Source organism: Lissotriton helveticus, chromosome 5_1 (genome assembly GCF_964261635.1).
Source record: "Lissotriton helveticus chromosome 5_1, aLisHel1.1, whole genome shotgun sequence".
In the NCBI taxonomy this organism is placed as follows: domain Eukaryota; kingdom Metazoa; phylum Chordata; class Amphibia; order Caudata; family Salamandridae; genus Lissotriton; species Lissotriton helveticus.
In genome coordinates, this window is record NC_136065.1 from 288,224,177 (window position 1) to 288,241,139 (window position 16,963).

Sequence of the window (16,963 nt, forward strand, 5' to 3'; positions counted from 1 at the left end):
GCCTGTGTTAAGGATCTGCGAATGTTTTCGGATTATTTTCTTTATTCTGTTCGAGTCAGGGGTGAAGGTAGTGACATATGTAATTGCAGGACTCGGGACTCTGGTCCGTTCCTCCAGCAGGCTCTCGCGATTGTTATTCTGGGCTCTCTTACGCGCGGTTTCTACAATGTGTCTAGGGTATTCTCTCTGTAACAGGTCTTGTTTCAGCCTGTTAGATCTATTTTGTAGTCCTGCAAAGTACTGCAGTTCCTTCTGATCCGAAGGAACTGGCCCAATGGTAGGTTTTGTCTCAAAGTCCTGGGATGATGGCTACTGAATAAAAGGAGACTGTTTCTGTCAGTGGTCTTCCGATAGAGCGTGGTAGAAATTTTATTCTCCTCACGTCTGACCAGGAGGTCAAGGAAGGGGATCTCCTTGTCTGAGATGGTGTTGGTAAACCTGAGAAAGGGGTTCAAGGTATTGATCCAGTTGCAAAACTCCTCGCATTTATTGCAGTCACCTGTCCAAAAGATCAAGATATCATCTATAAATCTTTTCCACATAAGCACATTGTTCAGATATGGATTTCTGGGGTTAGAGATCTCCCTTTCCTCAAGTGCTGACATATACATAGACGCCAGACTCGGGGCAAACGTGCTCTCCATCGAGGTACCCTGTGTTTGATGGTAGAGCTGGGTATCGAACGCGAAGACATTTTCAGTCAGTGCTAAAGTTGCGCATTCAAGTACAAAAGGTACAGGAGTAGGTGAGTTCCACTCACTGCTGGCCAGTGCATCCTCAATGACTTCTAGTGTGGCCCTCTGCGGGATATTAGTGTACAGGACCTCAACATTCAGAGTGACCAAGAGGTCTACTTGTTCTGAATGTTGAGTCCCTACAATCAGCTGGATGACATCAGTAGTATCCCTGATGAAGGAGGGGGTTGCCATGCCCAAAGGCTGAATGAAGTGGTCCACAAATTTAGATAACGGTTCCAACAGTGAACCGATACCCGATACTATGGGTCGTCCTGGAACGGGGGAAGTCTTCTTATGTATTTTGGGAAGACAGTAGAAGTAGGGGATGATTGGTTCCTTCGTTACCAGGAAGTCCGCTTCCTTCCTGGTGATCCACCCTTGTGTTTCTGCTGCAAACACCATGATAGAGATGACCCTACTCAACCTAGGTGTAGGGTCTTCTCTGATGGGGGTGTAGTACTTCCTGTCACTTAGTTGTCTCAGGCACTCAGTTTTGTAATCCAGAGTGGACATGATAACGGTGGCTCCGCCCTTATCTGCTTGTTTGATGATGATATCGGGATCATTTGCCAAGGACTTAATGGCTGTGGTCTTGTCATTGGATAAGTTGTGAAAAGCAGTGGTTGAGGTCTTTAAGTACTGCTTGCTCAAAGGTCAGCACTTCGTGGGGGACCATACTGCTTGTCGGGGTAAAGGTCGAGGGTTTGTGCAAGCAAGAGTCAATGGTGTCTGGTGGAGCTTGGTCTAGGAAAAAGGCCTGAAGCCGAATTTTATGGAAGAGGCCTTGTATTTCACATACATCACGAAATCTGTAAATTTTGGGGGTTGGGACAAAGCCCAAGCCCCTCTGTAATACCTTCTCTTCACTGGTACTCAGAGCCCTGGGGGAAAGGTTGATGACTAGGGTTTCTTCCCCCTGGTGGTGCTCCTGGTTTCCACTGTACGTGTAGGCTGGTCTTGCCATTGGACTCTTTTTTTGTTGTTGCCCTCTTCTGCGCCCTCTTCCTCTGCCCCAACCTCTGAAGTGAGGGATCATTGCCATGCTATATTTGAAGCATATCCAAACCTGATTTGTGGTGGATGGATCCTCATGGAGGATTTCGTCATGACCATATACCTATGTATCCTCCAATTACCTATATTCTTCACTCTCCTTTGAAAAATGTCACACCCACAGATGGTGTGAGAATCTGAAAGACAAAACACATACACACTTCGTGTTTGCCCTCGATAGATATCTTTTGTCCACGAAAGAGGCACTTCAAAAAATGAATTGTCATTGTGGCTCACAGCCTGGGTAAACTAGACCACAACAGGAAGACACATTTTTCAAAGTGTTTGAATCTTTAAATAAAGCAAACCTCTGGGTGGTTCTGGTTTCCTGCTGTGGTCAACAGAGAAAGAATGAAAGCTTGCGATCAGGCACTGGTTGTAAATCATTTGGAACCATGGATGCCTGCACTGCAGTACTGGAAAAGTCAACGTACCAGGCATGGAATAACTGCGTCGTTGTCAATCTTCCGCCAAACTAAGCCTAAGTCTGGGATGACTGCTAAGTCTTCATGCTGTTCAAGAGGAGCTGGATTGCTCCTGCCAGGAGGAGCAAAGCGATCCCAGGGAGATCTGTGTAACTAACTTGAGAATCTCCATAGAAGATCTCTGAAGGGACCAAGGACACCCAAGAATAAGATCTGCACCGCCCAGATGGACACGAGAGGCAAGAACCGAACAACTGCAACATATATCTTCAAAGAGCTAGTGACCCTGTACGTCCCCATTAGCACCTATGCTGTTAAAGTGCCTATTTCACCTCTTGACAGTACTCGGAAAACCAGTCCATCTTAAAACCTGCAACGTATGATCTGGTTCTGTTTTTCGTTCTGATTCTGAAACTATTTGAACTATCTAGCGCTACAGTTCTTGAGATATTGATTTATGATGTCACCATTGAGAGCCTATCCCTCTTTACAGTTCCATGTGGGAACTGGTGAAGCTACTGCTCTTATTTGGGTGTCCCCACCAGAAAATATTGACTGGAATTCTAAAGTTAAAGTCTTGTGTACACCTCAGAACTTTATAGTGGGACTTTACACTGCCCCGCCTCATTGAAAATATAAGAGCCAACTGGGTCATAAACTAACTGGTCACTAAACTCCAGGGACTTAGGCTATTTCCTAACTGGATAGCAATGACCCTTATCACCCCTGGCTGCAATAGGATCTTGATATACTGCACAAGTAACTTCCTTGTGCTGCTCTCATTGTTTGGATTTTTGGAAAGTGCAAACCGAAGCTCAAGTTTCAGCTCACTGAGTTTTCTAGCATGATGCCCAAAACAGAATCAGTATAAGGACTCTCTCAGGAGTTCTCATATTTTTATTCCTTGCACAAACCCAGATATTTTGCTGGGGAAAGCTCTTGCAAGAAACGTCAGAAAATCGAGTGTCTCTAGCACATAAGGATTATAAAAAAAATTGGTGCTTATTTTGCCCCTAGAAGTGGGCCAAAGCTTTGCTTTTAACTGTTCTGTTTTTTTGTTGCCTATGTGTGAAAACCATTCTTTTCCTTGAAGTTAAAGCATTGACTGGACATTGAAATATTTGAAGGTTATTCATTTTCATATTGGATCTGCGCCTGTAACTTTCAGGAGTAAGTCTTGACACCTTGTCATCGCTTCCTAGTTGGAATCTAGTGCCCAAATGGAGCAGCTTGGTTATCCAGTTGGAGTGCATCTGTATTGTGCCAATGGAACACCTGTGGTATATGACAGCATCCATTCAGACTACTGAACCAGGATCCCAAGAAAAGGCGTCACACTGCCCACTGGTAATCTACAGACACATAATATCCATTTCCAAATTCTACTGGGTCATAGCAGCCACATCTTTGGACCTTGCCCTACTTTTCACTAGAACCACATCATCACCTTCGCTAGAAAAATAAATCCTCAAAATCACTGCTACCTCATATGTACCTGTTCAAAGTATGATTGCTGCATTGTGTGCTCCATACCTCACTAGCACACTTTGTATACATAATTCCCACACCCATATGTTACTTATGTTACTTATGTTAATGGCCAACTTAAGCAATGTAATTGTTTCTTCCGCTTATATACATTCCACATTCTTGGTAGCATTCTCTCTTTCTATCTGCTTGAGCCATTTGTATTTATGATGTTGTACAGGTGAATAGGGTTTAGCATCAAAAAATGAATAACTATATAGATAAACCTCTTTCTTATGGCGTGGTATATGCTATGTCTTCCAGACCATAGCATAGACTGACGTTTGTAGGGTATTTTTTGTGTGCATTCTAGACTAGAACTGAGGCTACTCATTGAGCACAAATGACTACTTTGTGTAGAGATAAACCTCTTTCTTATAAATCTGTCTTGCAGATCAAACAAAGCTTGACATTCAGCCCATCTAAGTGTATTCTTCGTGCATCCTAGACTGGAGTGCATGGAATCCATTCAGCACAAATTACTGCTCTGCCTCTTCCTATCAGACATCAGTCCAGAATAAAGAAGTATATTACCTCCTGGCCCTGTCTAGATCGCTCCTGCAGTGTGTCCTCAATCGATATTTTACTGAGCCCCAAATAATAGTAAAGACCGGTGTTTCCTAACAAAATCTGTTTGATCACAAGGATACATTTATTGTGCTGCCGTCAGCAATGCACTGCGGGCTGCTCGCTAAAACTGACAGATTCCTGCTGCAGCCCCAGCGCGATTTTTGATCTGCTGGCATCCAAATGGACTTGTAACTCCTGACTTAAAATGTAAATATTGTTATGCATTTTTGTGATTCTACTGTTGTCCAATTATTACTTCCTTGTCATTTTAGGCATTGGCTCACAAGACCTTGGTCCTGCTACTTGGCGTGGACCCTTCCCGGCAGCTCGATCATCCGCTGCCCACAGTGCACCCTCAGGTCACCTACTCTTACATGAAGCACATGTGGAAGAGCAGCCGTAAGGTAAGGTCGTTCATCTGTCTAAAAGGTATTTTGGTTAAAGAATTAAATGGGGTGCCATAAAAGAGACAAGAAAATGTTCCCTAAATGTTTCTTAGGATCATCTCAGTACTGCCTCAAACGAGCCCTTTATCCCCGATTTAAGCGTCCCTAGACCTCTGAACTCTAGCCTCTCCTTTAGTGTTTGCTTTGCACTTTCTGATAATCTAACCTTTCTGATAGAGACTTAAACTGCAGATTACTCGCCTTATGAGTACCCCCAGACACCAGACTGAATTCTCAGAATTTTTAACAACAATTCCTTTGTGCATGGGTAGGTGGCATCTTGCGGCTCCGCATCGGATCTTCCGGTCCTGGGTGTGATGTTCGGCCACTACATCTATGCCACCTCCATGCGCTGACGTCTGTTCTTTCTTTTCTACTTCTTCCTATGCAGATCCGGAGTTCCACGATCCTGTCACCTTGACAGAATTCTATACTTGGAAAGTTTCCAGTGTATCAGGGATCTGTTCCCTCCAAAAACCACAGGACTCAAACCGTGCATGGATTGTAACAGACAAATTTTGGTGACAGACATCATCAATGTCTCCCTCTGGTATCTCAGCCAGGGCCGGACTGGCCATAGCGAGCACCGGGCATTTCCCTGATAGGCCCCTAGGGTGGGGGCCGGTTTTGGTCCCCTGGGGGGCCATTTTTGTTACCGGGGGACTGCAATATCGGCCCCCGGTAACAAAATCGTCCGAAACCGGCCCTCGCAAACTGTTCGGCTGCACTCCCCCTCACCCCAAGTGGGGGCCGGCTGAGCAGTTTGCAAGGGCCGGTTTGTGTTCCCAGTCCGGCCCTGATCTCAGCTCTAAACACAACTCAACATTGTGTGACTGCTTCAAAAGGCCATCTTCAAACACAAAGCCAAACTTGCAGTTGCAAAACTCTAAAAGAATTCAAAGAAGGCCCTGTCTTGGTTGAAGTAACGGGAACAAACGTGTTCCAAATCCTGAAGCTGATTTCACAACCAACTCTCGCCAAAGTCACGAAGCTTGGGTAAGTCAAAGAAGCTCAAGAAATGCAAACATGGCTCTCCTTTGTCCCGCCACTCCCACCACTTGGAGTCAAGTGATGCCTTGGGTACATCTAGGCCGCTGAGTCGCTCCCCGCATTCGGACCCGATCATGCCATTTCTCCCGATTCACCCTGACTTTCCCAGGCCATCTGTGATATCACAACAGCTCGGTGAGCTGCATACAGGATTAGACAACATCGGGAGCTTCAGGAGCGAGGGCATAGTCTGGCTTGGAGAGCTTTGAACGGAGCACTGCCACAGCCAACTCTCTAGGCCTAGCCTTGCCCGTTCAACAGCTCCCCCAACTACTTTGCCCCTTTCGAGGCTTTGGCAGGGGATACCAGCAGAGGCAACACCAGAGAATCCCTCAGCAACAGCTTGCCTCGTGTCCTTTTGAGGTAGTGGCAGTGAATCAGGCCACCGGCATCCAGGTTCCCAGTGACAGATATCTATATAAACGGGAGTCCCACCTCCTAGAGATGCCTGTCGCCGGGACTTGGACTCAGAACACATGTATGCATTTTTTCCTCTGCCCCTCCTGCCCAGAGTGCTGAAAAAGTTCAGGGAAGACTGGGCCCAAATCATCCTAGTGGCTCTGGACTGGGTGAGTAATATGTGCTATCCGAACCTTCTTGCCATGAGCATATGATCCAACTGCCTCTTCAGGACGACCTCCCTCCACAGTAGCACCTGAGCCTGGGCAAGCCACACTTTCATGTCTGGAGACTGAGTGGCGGCAGTTGATTGCCTTCAATCTTCCTCACAAAGTAGTGGGTATCATTCTGGTAGCTAGGCTTCCTTCCAAAAGTATAAACGCAGGACGCTTGTCAAGGTTCATGGTATTGAGTTCTACCTGTAACATTCAGCCTTAAACAGGGACCAGTAAGTAAGTAATTTTTATTTGTACATGATTCATTAAAATCTTTACAAAACAATAAAAGGATTGCTAAAAATGTTTAAAAGTTCATTGTGCGCTGTTCCTCAGTATTACAAATTTGATTAATATCAGTGTCTTAGTTGTCCATAAAATGTTTAACAGTTTTCAAGTGGTCTTGTGTTTTATTTCTACTAATTCAAAAAACTTTACGACCCGACAATTTAATTTTGTTTTAGCAGGGTTAAAAAACAATTTAACAGCCTGCCTGCATGGTCGGACGCCGTGTGATTTGAAGGAGGGTCGTAATAAGTTGTACCTCAAGTCTTTTAATTTAGGACAAATACACATCCCATGGATGATGTTTTCCTTGTCAGCTTTACACAGGCGGCATTACTGCGAGAAGTTTTGTCTTACCCACGGTGGCAAATGCTGGATTACCGGAATTACGCCAAGGTGTAATTTTAAAAACATTTTTCGTTTTTAGATTCATTCCAATGTTGAAATATGCTTGCGGTTGCATTCTTCCATAGTCACCGAGCGTGATCCAACCGTGCCCTCTTTTTGCTAATGCATCCTTATCCTCAATGGAAGATGATTCGGGCTGATGTTTTTTCGCAAATTTTTTGAAAGACAAGAGTTCGGGTTGGGTGCCCCAAAGGTCGGACAGACCCAGGACTTGAAATGAATCAAATAGATAATCTCTAGCTGATGATTTACAATGTCGGAGCAGCTCTTCCCATACGTTGGAGTTTAGAGAACCAAGCTCAGCACTGCAAATCTTGTGCCAGCTGGTAACATACCAGGTTGAAGGTAGCCCTGTATGAATTAGCTATTACTGTGTCCAATACTGCAGCATCCTTCCCTTGGAGGGATTCACTCCCATATGTGATAGTTGGCTGTAGCTTTGCGTGCAAAACCTGAGAAGAGGGTTGAGCGTTAGGTCAGGTAGTTTAGCCTTTAGAGATTTTATGGCCAGGTAAGTCATGGTTCCCTTTCCTCGTAAAGAGTCCAATTGAGCTTTAAACAAGTACGTGGAGTCCGGAATTACTTCCAAATATTTGTAGGTGGTTACTAGGTCCAACCCATCTCCGCTTATGTGCCAATTGATTTCCCTTTTTTTATGTAATTCACTGCCATGACCTTAGATTTGTTGAAGTTTATTTGCAGGCCATTCCTTTCTGAAAAGGAGTAGGCTTCATTTAGAAGGTGCTGGAGGCCTATTGGTGATCGGCTTATCAGCACCAAGTCATCCGCACACAGCAGATTTGACAGTGGGATTTTTCCTAGTTTCGGTGTGTGGCAGAGGCATTTATCAATTTCCCCTGGCAGGTCAGCAGGAAAGAGGTTGAATAAAATTGGTGCTAGCACGCAACCCTGTTTTAACCCTTTTGTTGTTGGAATGGGTTTAGAGAAGTGTGTGCCCACTCCTAGTTTTACTTTAATCCAGGTGTTTGAGTGGAGTAAAATCGGCTGCTCTAGGTATTCTGGATATTCCCCAGTTGTCCAATTTCTGCCAGAGTTTGTTGTGATCCATGTGGTTGAATGCAGCAGTGTAATCAAGAAAGGAGAGAAATAGGGGATTTTTAATCTCTTTTGTTGCTTCCATCAGCAGGGTCAGTGCCATGATGTTGGTTGTGGTCCCTTGGCCCCTGCAGAACCCTGTTTGCTTGATCGGAATTATTGAGTTTTCAGATGCACATAACGTCAGGTCCTCCAGTATGGCTCCTGCAAAATACTTAGCCTCCACATCTATGAGTGCAATGAGACGATAATTATTTGGATGTTTCTTGTTGCCATGTTTGAAGATTGGGCTGATTATTGACCCGCACCAGGATTCAGGTAGAGTCCGGTTGTCCTTTATGTTGTTGAATATTGGTGTTATCGCTATGCTCCAGAATTCCGCGTCTGATTTGTACAGCATCGATGGAATGCTGTTTGGCCCAGGGGCTCCTGTTGGTCTTCCCCTGGCTATTTGCCTTTTGACGTCCGCTGCTGTGGTGGCCAAATATCCAGACTCAATGTGGCAAGAAAAACTAGGGTAAGGCATTGGTTTTTCCGTTCGAGGTGGTAGCATGACTCCATTTGTGTGGATTTCTTGGGTCGTCGACGTTATGTAGTGATTGTCTGTTATTTCCCTCTGAGCTTATTTGCAGAGCTTTTTTGTCATCGCTTCTTCAAGGCTGTCCTCATTGTTGAAGTGCTTAAGTAGGTATTTTGGCCATACTTCGTTATGTTTGAGTTGAGGCCGAGTTGGCCTGGGTTCTTTATTCTTTTAATTATTTAACAGAACCTTGAGCTATTTTTCTGTTTTACTTCATAGAGAAGTTTCGCCCATAGCTCGTCATTTTTAGGTCTCGCTGAAGCAATCCCGTTAGGGATGCTTTGGCAAGATTAAAGTAAGGGCTTTAAAAAGTGCACCCAAAGGCGGATTGCCTACAGTGCATGTGAGCCGGGCGCGTGCACATCGCACACCATTTGTTATCAGCTTGTGAGCCTCTGCATCAGACTTCAAAGGAATCCGCTCCCCCGCCTCTCCCCCCCCCCTGCATCAGACTTCAAAGGAATCCGCCGCCACGCAATGCCGAGAGCTTGTTTCTTTGTGTTTTTACATGTTCCTCTCACTCGGGCTTTATTTAAAACTCTGTATACATTGTTAAACCACACTAACTGCAAAACAGCTAAATTACAACCTGGTGTTAAGTTTTTTTATTTATTTTTTGCAGTGCTATACAGAGCGACCTCGACCCAAAGATATTAGAGAATTTACATGAGCACCAGTAACCTCTTCCCAAGAGCTGCTGATCATTTAGGTATTTGTGTTAAATGCAGCTTGAGATGACACAAAGAAATGAAATAAAATGAAAATTATATTTATATAGCGCATAAACTACCCTGAGGCCTCGCAGCGCTGATGGCTAGAATCAGAGCCGCAACAGGGCAGGCGCTAGCAGGTGGGTCCAAACAGATGAGTTTTTAAAAGCTTTCTAAATGCCAACAAATTACTGTTCTTTCTAAGGGTGAGGGGAAGGGAGTTTCAAGTTTTTGCAGCATTGAAAGAGAACAGGCGGCTGCCCCAACGAGCTTTGTTTATCTTATTGGAGGTGGCCAGGTGTAGAGAGCTGGAGCGCAAGGCTCTGTGAGGGAGATAGGGAGTGACTAGTGGATGGAGTATAGCTGGACCCGTCCTCCATATAGCTTTAAACTGTATCCTAGCTGCAATAGGGAGCCAATGCAGGTTTTTCAGGGCAGGTTTGGCAGACCCCCAGCGAGGTATTTGATAGAGTAATCGGGCTGTGTAGTTCTGGGTGACCTGAAGCTTATTAATTGCAGCCTGGGGGGCTCCTAAATAGAGAGCTTTACCGTAGTCCAGGCGAGAGAGTATCAACGCCTGGACCATGATTCTTCTCGTCTGAAATGGCAGCAGAGGGAGAATCTTCCAGAGCATTCTCATCAGACCATAACAGGTGGATGAAGTTTTAGTGGCCTGAAAAGAAAAATCGAGGGAACTGTCCAACCAAATTCCCAGGCTTTTTATCTGTGTCTTAGGGGAGGGGGGAGGTCCCAGACAGGTTGGCCATAGGGGAACAAGAATGTTGGGCGATGGATTGCCGAGCAACATGATTTCTGTTTTTTCCCCATTTAACTTAAGGCAGGAGAGTTCCATCCATCTGGCTACTGCCTCTAGACAGGGACCCAGAGTGTTAGACGACCCCTCAGCTTGGTTTAGTGAAACCACTAGCTGGGTGTGGTCTGCATAGGTGACAATTGTAATGCCAAATGGATGGACTAACTCAGCCAGGGGCCTCATGTAAACATTAAAAAGTGTGGGGCTCAGGGCAGAGCCCTGAGGAACCCCACAACTGAGTGGCTACTTTGTGGAAACAGCATCTCCCTCAAAGACCTGAAAGAAACGCTCAGCAGAAGGATGTAAGCCATGTTAGTGCTGCGCCCGACACTCCCATGCCACTAAGCCGGTGTATTAAAATGGCATGGTTAACTGTGTCGAACGCAGCACTAAGATCTAATAAAATAATTGCTGCCTTCCCTCCTCGGTCAAGCAGACTCCTAGCTTCCTCTGTCACTGCCAACAGGGCTGTCTCAGTCCCATGTTGGGGACGGAAACCCGTCTGAGAAGTACACAGCAGGTTGTTGGACTCTAAATACTCAACTAAAATGTTGTTGATGTGCTTCTCAGCCAGTTTGCTCATCCAGGGCAAAAGGGAGATGGGGCGGTAATTGGATAGATTGCTTTGATCCAAATTGGGTTTCTTTAAGAGGGCCCAACCATTGCACATTTCCATGATATAGGGACTACGCCTGAGGCAATTGAGGTGTTGAGGACGTCAAGAATAACTGGGCGAATCGAATCAATAACTAAAGTGAGATGATGTGGAGGTGCTGGATCCATAGGGGAACCTGAGGAGACTTTAAGAATTATTTTATCCAATGAGACAGTGTCCAGAGGAGTGAATTGTTCCAGCATGCAGATGGCCGGGGCACTAGAGCTAGCTATTGCCATTGCATCTAGCTCAGAATTGTTAGAGGAGAAAGAGGCATGGATGGTTTGAATCTTTTGATAGAAGAATGTTGCTAAATTATTGCATCATTCAAGTGCTCCTTCTGATGGTACTAATTCTTGAGGGGGAGTGATCAATGATTTAGCTATCTGAAAGATTTCCTTTGGTGAGTTGGCAGCTACATTAATTTTTGTTTCGTAGAAGAGAGCCTGTGCAACCTTAATTTCAGTTTTGTATAGCCTGATCGCTGTTCTATATTCTGCCTTCCTAGACTGAGAGTGGTCTTGTCTCCAGTTCCTCTCTAGCCTACGACACAATTGTTTTAGGTCTCTCGGTTTTAATGTAAAACATGGGGCTACCTTTTGCCTCTTTATACAGTGCATAGGTTCCTTAGGAAGGACTAGATCAAGGGAATTTTGAATCCAGTGGTTAAAGTTACTACTGGCTGTGTTGGAATTAGAGACCTTCACGGGTTTAAGATCAGCGAGAGCAGATTCCCATAGAGTGGGAGAGAGTCTAGCCCACTTTCTGCCCCACTGTTTTTTTGGTTCTTGAACGGATAGGAATCTCCCAGTTACCCAAGTCAGGGGAATTAGGTAGTGGTATGTCCAGGGAAGTGGCACGGGCGTTTCAGTGGTCAGGGTTTCGATGTTACTATACACATGATCCAAGAGATGACCTTTATCATGTGTCGGGGAAAACCCTTTTTGTGCCAGATCAATCGCTTGAAGACTCAGCGGAGATTATTGGCTGAGAGATCAAGAGAGTTATCTAAGTGTAGATTTACATCACCCAATACAGTGAAGTTGGCCGAAGTAAGCGCTAATGTAGCAGCTAGGTCCGCAAGTTTCGAAATATACTAACCTACAGCTCCTGGCGGTCGGTAGATTAAAAGACCTGAAAGGGTATTTATCGGGGAAAATTCTAGCGAAAAGGACATACTTTCACAGTCTGAGTGTAGTGGGATTACTACGACACGTATATAAATCTTTATAAATAATGGCTAAACCGCCGCCTCTACCAATAGTACGATCAGCTCTCTTTATTGTGTAACCTTGGGGGACTGCCCACACAACGGCCGGGTCTGCTTCCAGTTGGAGCCATGTCTCCGTTAAAAAGAAGGAACATCTTCCACTGACTGACATTAGAGTGTCTGCCGATAGTACTGGGTGACAACTTCCAATTGCAGTGTGTACAGTGGGTTATAGCAGTAGGGCGCATAGAATGTAAGCATTTCAAATTGACAGAAGGTCTTAACTCATGTAGGCGTGAGGAGTCGTAGATGTGTAAGCTTCCAGCCATAGGACCAGGGATTGCGGCCCCTGGACCCGGCTGGGCACGGACTGGCTTCTCTTAGGAGCAGCTTCGGCGCGCCCGCTGCCCGTGTCCGCTGCGCGGCGGTGTCATGTGCCTTAATGTAGATTGGGTTCCTAGAAAGCTGGAGCGTCACCCTTCCAAGATGGCCGCCCGCTAATGGCACCACCAGGAAGTGCTATGTACTGTGATCTCCCTCCACACAATCAGCACCAATTAGCTGCGGTGGACCGGAAGTCCGCGCGCGAATGGGAAGTGCCCAAGTTCAATTTTAAAAAGGTGAGTAACAAGTGACAAGTAACAAGTTAAAAACAATAGCAGCAGTATGGTAGTTGCCTCTGTAGCGCTAGCGCAGCAATGACCTGAGAAACTCAGATTCTAGATCCTGTGCGTCGACGCTCTGAGGCTCTAAATAGTCCGGGTTCCCAGAAAAGCTGGAGCGTCACCCTTCCAAGATGGCCGCCCGCTAATGGCACCACCTGGAAGTGCTATGTACTGTGATCTCCCTCCACACAATCAGCACCAATTAGCTGCGGTGGACCGGGGAGTCAGCGCGTGAATGGGAAGTGCCCAAGTTCAATTTTAAAAAGGTGAGTAACAAGTGACAAGTAACAAGTTAAAAACAATAGCAGCAGTATGGTAGTTGCCTCTGTAGCACTAGCGCAGCAATGACCTGAGAAACTCAGATTCTAGATCCTGCGTGTCGGCGCTCTGAGGTTCTAAATAGTCCGGGTTCCCAGAAAAGCTGGAGCGTCACCCTTCCAAGATGGCCGCCCGCTAATGGCACCACCAGGAAGTGCTATGTACTGTGATCTCCCTCCACACAATCAGCACCAATTAGCTGCGGTGGACCGGGGAGTCAGCGCGCGAATGGGATGTGCCCAAGTTCAATTTTAAAAAGGTGGGTAACAAGTGACAAGTAACAAGTTAAAAACAATAGCAGCAGTATGGTAGTTGCCTCTGTAGCGCTAGCGCAGCAATGACCTGAGAAACTCAGATTCTAGATGGGCACCCTGATTTCCAGGGCGAGGAACGGCCCAGGCAGCTGTGCTCGACACTGTGCCCTGCTGTGCCTCTGATTACCCGACACCAGAATGTGTACAGCTGTGTGCAGCCTCTCGGCTGCAATATACACAGGACCAATTAACTGTAGTCTGATGCATAGAACATTATCCTCATGTGTTAAGAGTTCGCTGCATTATAAGACTTGTAGTCCATAGTTCTCGTATCTGGCTATACATCTACAATACAAAACAAAAAAATACTGACAGTGGATGACCTACTCACATGCACTCCTAGTTTCTAAGGTTACCACATGGTGCACGGTTACTGAGACAGCAATTACCCAGCCCTATTCGTCCCTTTTTCAATTCATTTCTATGAGGCCAATGTAGTTTAGTTGACAAGACTAGAAATTTATTTTACCAAAACTCAGTACTGAAAATGTAGTGTCAAGTGCGTTCAAGTTTCCATGGTCAATGCTGTGTAGGTAATTCCATTCCATTATTTTTCTTTGCTCTCTGCAGCTGGGTGAGGTTTAGGCAGTAATTTCCCAGTGACATACAGTAATTAAGTAACCCTCATTGAATCTGCCTTAGAAGGTTGCATATAGCGTTTTATAAGACAAGTGTACAACAAAGGTCAGTTTGGCTCAAATGACATGAGCGAGCACCAAGACTACAAGTCACAGTGCATTAGGTAGTAAAATACAAGGTGTGGTCTGGAAACATCTTGTATCCCGGTGGCATAAAACCACCTGGTAATACTACTAAAATAAGCATATTCCACTTTAATAGACAGCAACGCTGAGGCTTTGGTGCATGTGTGTGTGTCTTTGCGCTAAACATTTTAATAAATGCCCTGTTTCTTGCTGAAACTGAGCCCTGTTTGTGATTCGTGCCACAAACAGAGAGTTTTCTTGCTGTTTTTATAATATTACGAGGGAGCTTAGCTCCTATATTGCTACTGAAATGTTCTCCTACTGTACAGTGGGGGTTGCTTTTCGTGATAGAAAGCAGGGAGTGCGATTGTAGCAAGGAGCACAGAGGACCAGGCGAAGCGTCACCACCAGACCCACCTCCACCACGTCCACCACCACCACCACGTCCACCACCACCATGTCCACCACCACCATGTCCACCACCACCGTGTCCTCCACCACCATGTCCACCACCACCAAGTCCACCACCACATCCACCACCACCACGTCCACCACCACGTCTACCACCACCACCACGTCTACCACCACCACCACATCCACCACCACCATGTCCACCACTACCATCACCATGTCCACCACCACATCCATCACGTCCACCACATCCACCACGTCCACCACATCCACCACGTCCACCACATCCACCACCACCACGTACACAACCACCACATCCACAACCACCACCACATCCACCACCACTACGTCCACCGCGACTACGTCCACCAACACCATGTCCACCAACACCACATCCACCACCACCATGTCCACCACATCCAACACCACGTCCACCTCATCCACCACCACGTCCACCACATCCACGTCCACCACCACGTCCACCACGAGGCCACTACCACGTCCACCACCATCACGTCTGCAACCACCACCACCACCCACCACCACTCTATCTATCACCCTCACTCTATCTATCTATTGCCCTCACTCTATCTATCTATCACCCTCACTCTATCGCCCTCACTCTATCTGTCGGCCCTCACTCTATCTATCTATCGCCCCTCACTCTATCTATCTATCGTCCCTCACTCTATTTATCTATCTATCGCCCTCACTCTATCTGTCTGTCTATCGCCCTCACTCTATCTGTCTATCTATCGCACTCACTCTATCTGTCTATCTATCTATCGCCCTCCCTCTATCTATCGCCCTCCCTCTATCTATCGCCCTCACTCTATCTACTATTGCATCACCACAGCATCACTTAGCACCACCACAGCATCACTCAGGGGCACCACAACATCACTATGTGCTACCACAGCATCACTGAACGCCACAGCATCACTCGTCGCCGCCACAACATCACTCAGCGCCACCACAACATCACTCAGCGCCACCACAGCATCAATCTGGTTCAAATATGTTCTCTCAATGTTTCAAGCTTTATTACAAATGTCACAAAAAGATGTTAATATTTCACTTCTGTTCTTGGATTTTCGTCACAATAAAATACACTAAACATAATCTTCACAAAAGTTATTTACAAAAGTTTAAGCTATTGCCATTATAAATTACAATAACTTTTATTTAAATATTAATTCTTTAAAAAAAATAAAAGCCATTGTTATCTGTAATATTAATACATCTAAGTCACGTAAATACAACACATATTACATTACAAATGCTATAGGTGTCACATTTGCGAAAGTTAAAACTATTGGCATTGTTAATGACAAAGCTATTAATTTCGCTATTTTCAAACCCAACACATAAATAAAAAATGTCATTTACATACCAATAGCTCAAACGTTCCTAATGCGAGACCTATTGCACTGCAAATGCTTGTTTTGATTTTGTTTTTCCCATTTCATCCGTTTTAACAGTTTTTCGCTCTCCGTAGGATTGTTTGCAAGTCATGATTCGTTGTATCCTTTCGTTTCTGTCTCAGTGATCGGTTTAATAACCGTTTTTGCATTTTCATTTCTGGGGTGAATTGTAATTTGGTTAATGTTCTCTGTCCTTGGCGTAACCTGTTTGGCGGCCCTTTTAGCAATTTCGCACTGATGTCTAGAATAAAGTTTTGCCATACTTCTGTCAACTTTGTTGAACTTGCCGTCTGAGTAAAAAGAGTTTTCGCTGGTAGGCTTATGGAGTCGATGTTAGAGGGATTGCACCGAAGCCGCCTTAGATTTGAAGTCACTTCAATATCAATGCCTGTGTCTGGTTTAGTATCCAGAAGTGAATTGACTTTTATTGTGGCTTCTTGAGGCAGATGGTCACTAAGGTCGCTCGTCCCTATTTTGAACGCCGTTACCCTGCCAAGCATATTTAGAGATGTGAATGTGTAGTCCAGGTGTGAGGATTGCTTATCGGAATGAAAGGTTGCGACCAGTGGATCGTCTTCCGCGTAGCGCCCATTCAAGGCTCTTAAATTAAGATGTTCTAGTTGTCGAAGTAGATTTTTTGAGCAATTTGTAGATTTGATAATTTTTGCTGAGCCCTGCCTTGGGACTCTCCATGCAGCACTAAGTTCTTGGTTAAGGTCATCCTCTAAATCCGAGCTAATGAGAAACATGTTAAAGTCCCCTGCCAGGATGATTAAATCGGAGTCCTCTTCATCCATTATTTTTTCCAAGGCTTTTATCAGTTCGTTGCCAGCTTGTCGTTTCTGTTTGGGGTGGATGTAAGTGTTGATTATTATTACATCTTGAGGCTGGTTATATAACTGAAGTGAGATCTTTGCCACCTGTATTGTCCTTGGCGGGGGTATTTGAGATTCTATTGTCCTGGTCTCACCTATTGTTGCAATTGAT

The 16,963-nt window shown here is 45.4% G+C and overlaps 1 protein-coding gene across 2 annotated transcripts in view; it reads left to right on the forward strand.

Moving 5' to 3' along the window:
• MTOR (mechanistic target of rapamycin kinase) overlaps positions 1-16,963 on the forward strand; it is an 865,133-nt gene that overhangs the window by 616,841 nt on the left and 231,329 nt on the right. For both annotated transcript variants that reach the window (XM_078642233.1, XM_078642234.1), the window contains one exon: positions 4,585-4,716. In XM_078642233.1, coding sequence (XP_078498359.1) covers positions 4,585-4,716 — 132 coding nt within the window. The remainder of the gene's footprint in view (positions 1-4,584; positions 4,717-16,963) is intronic.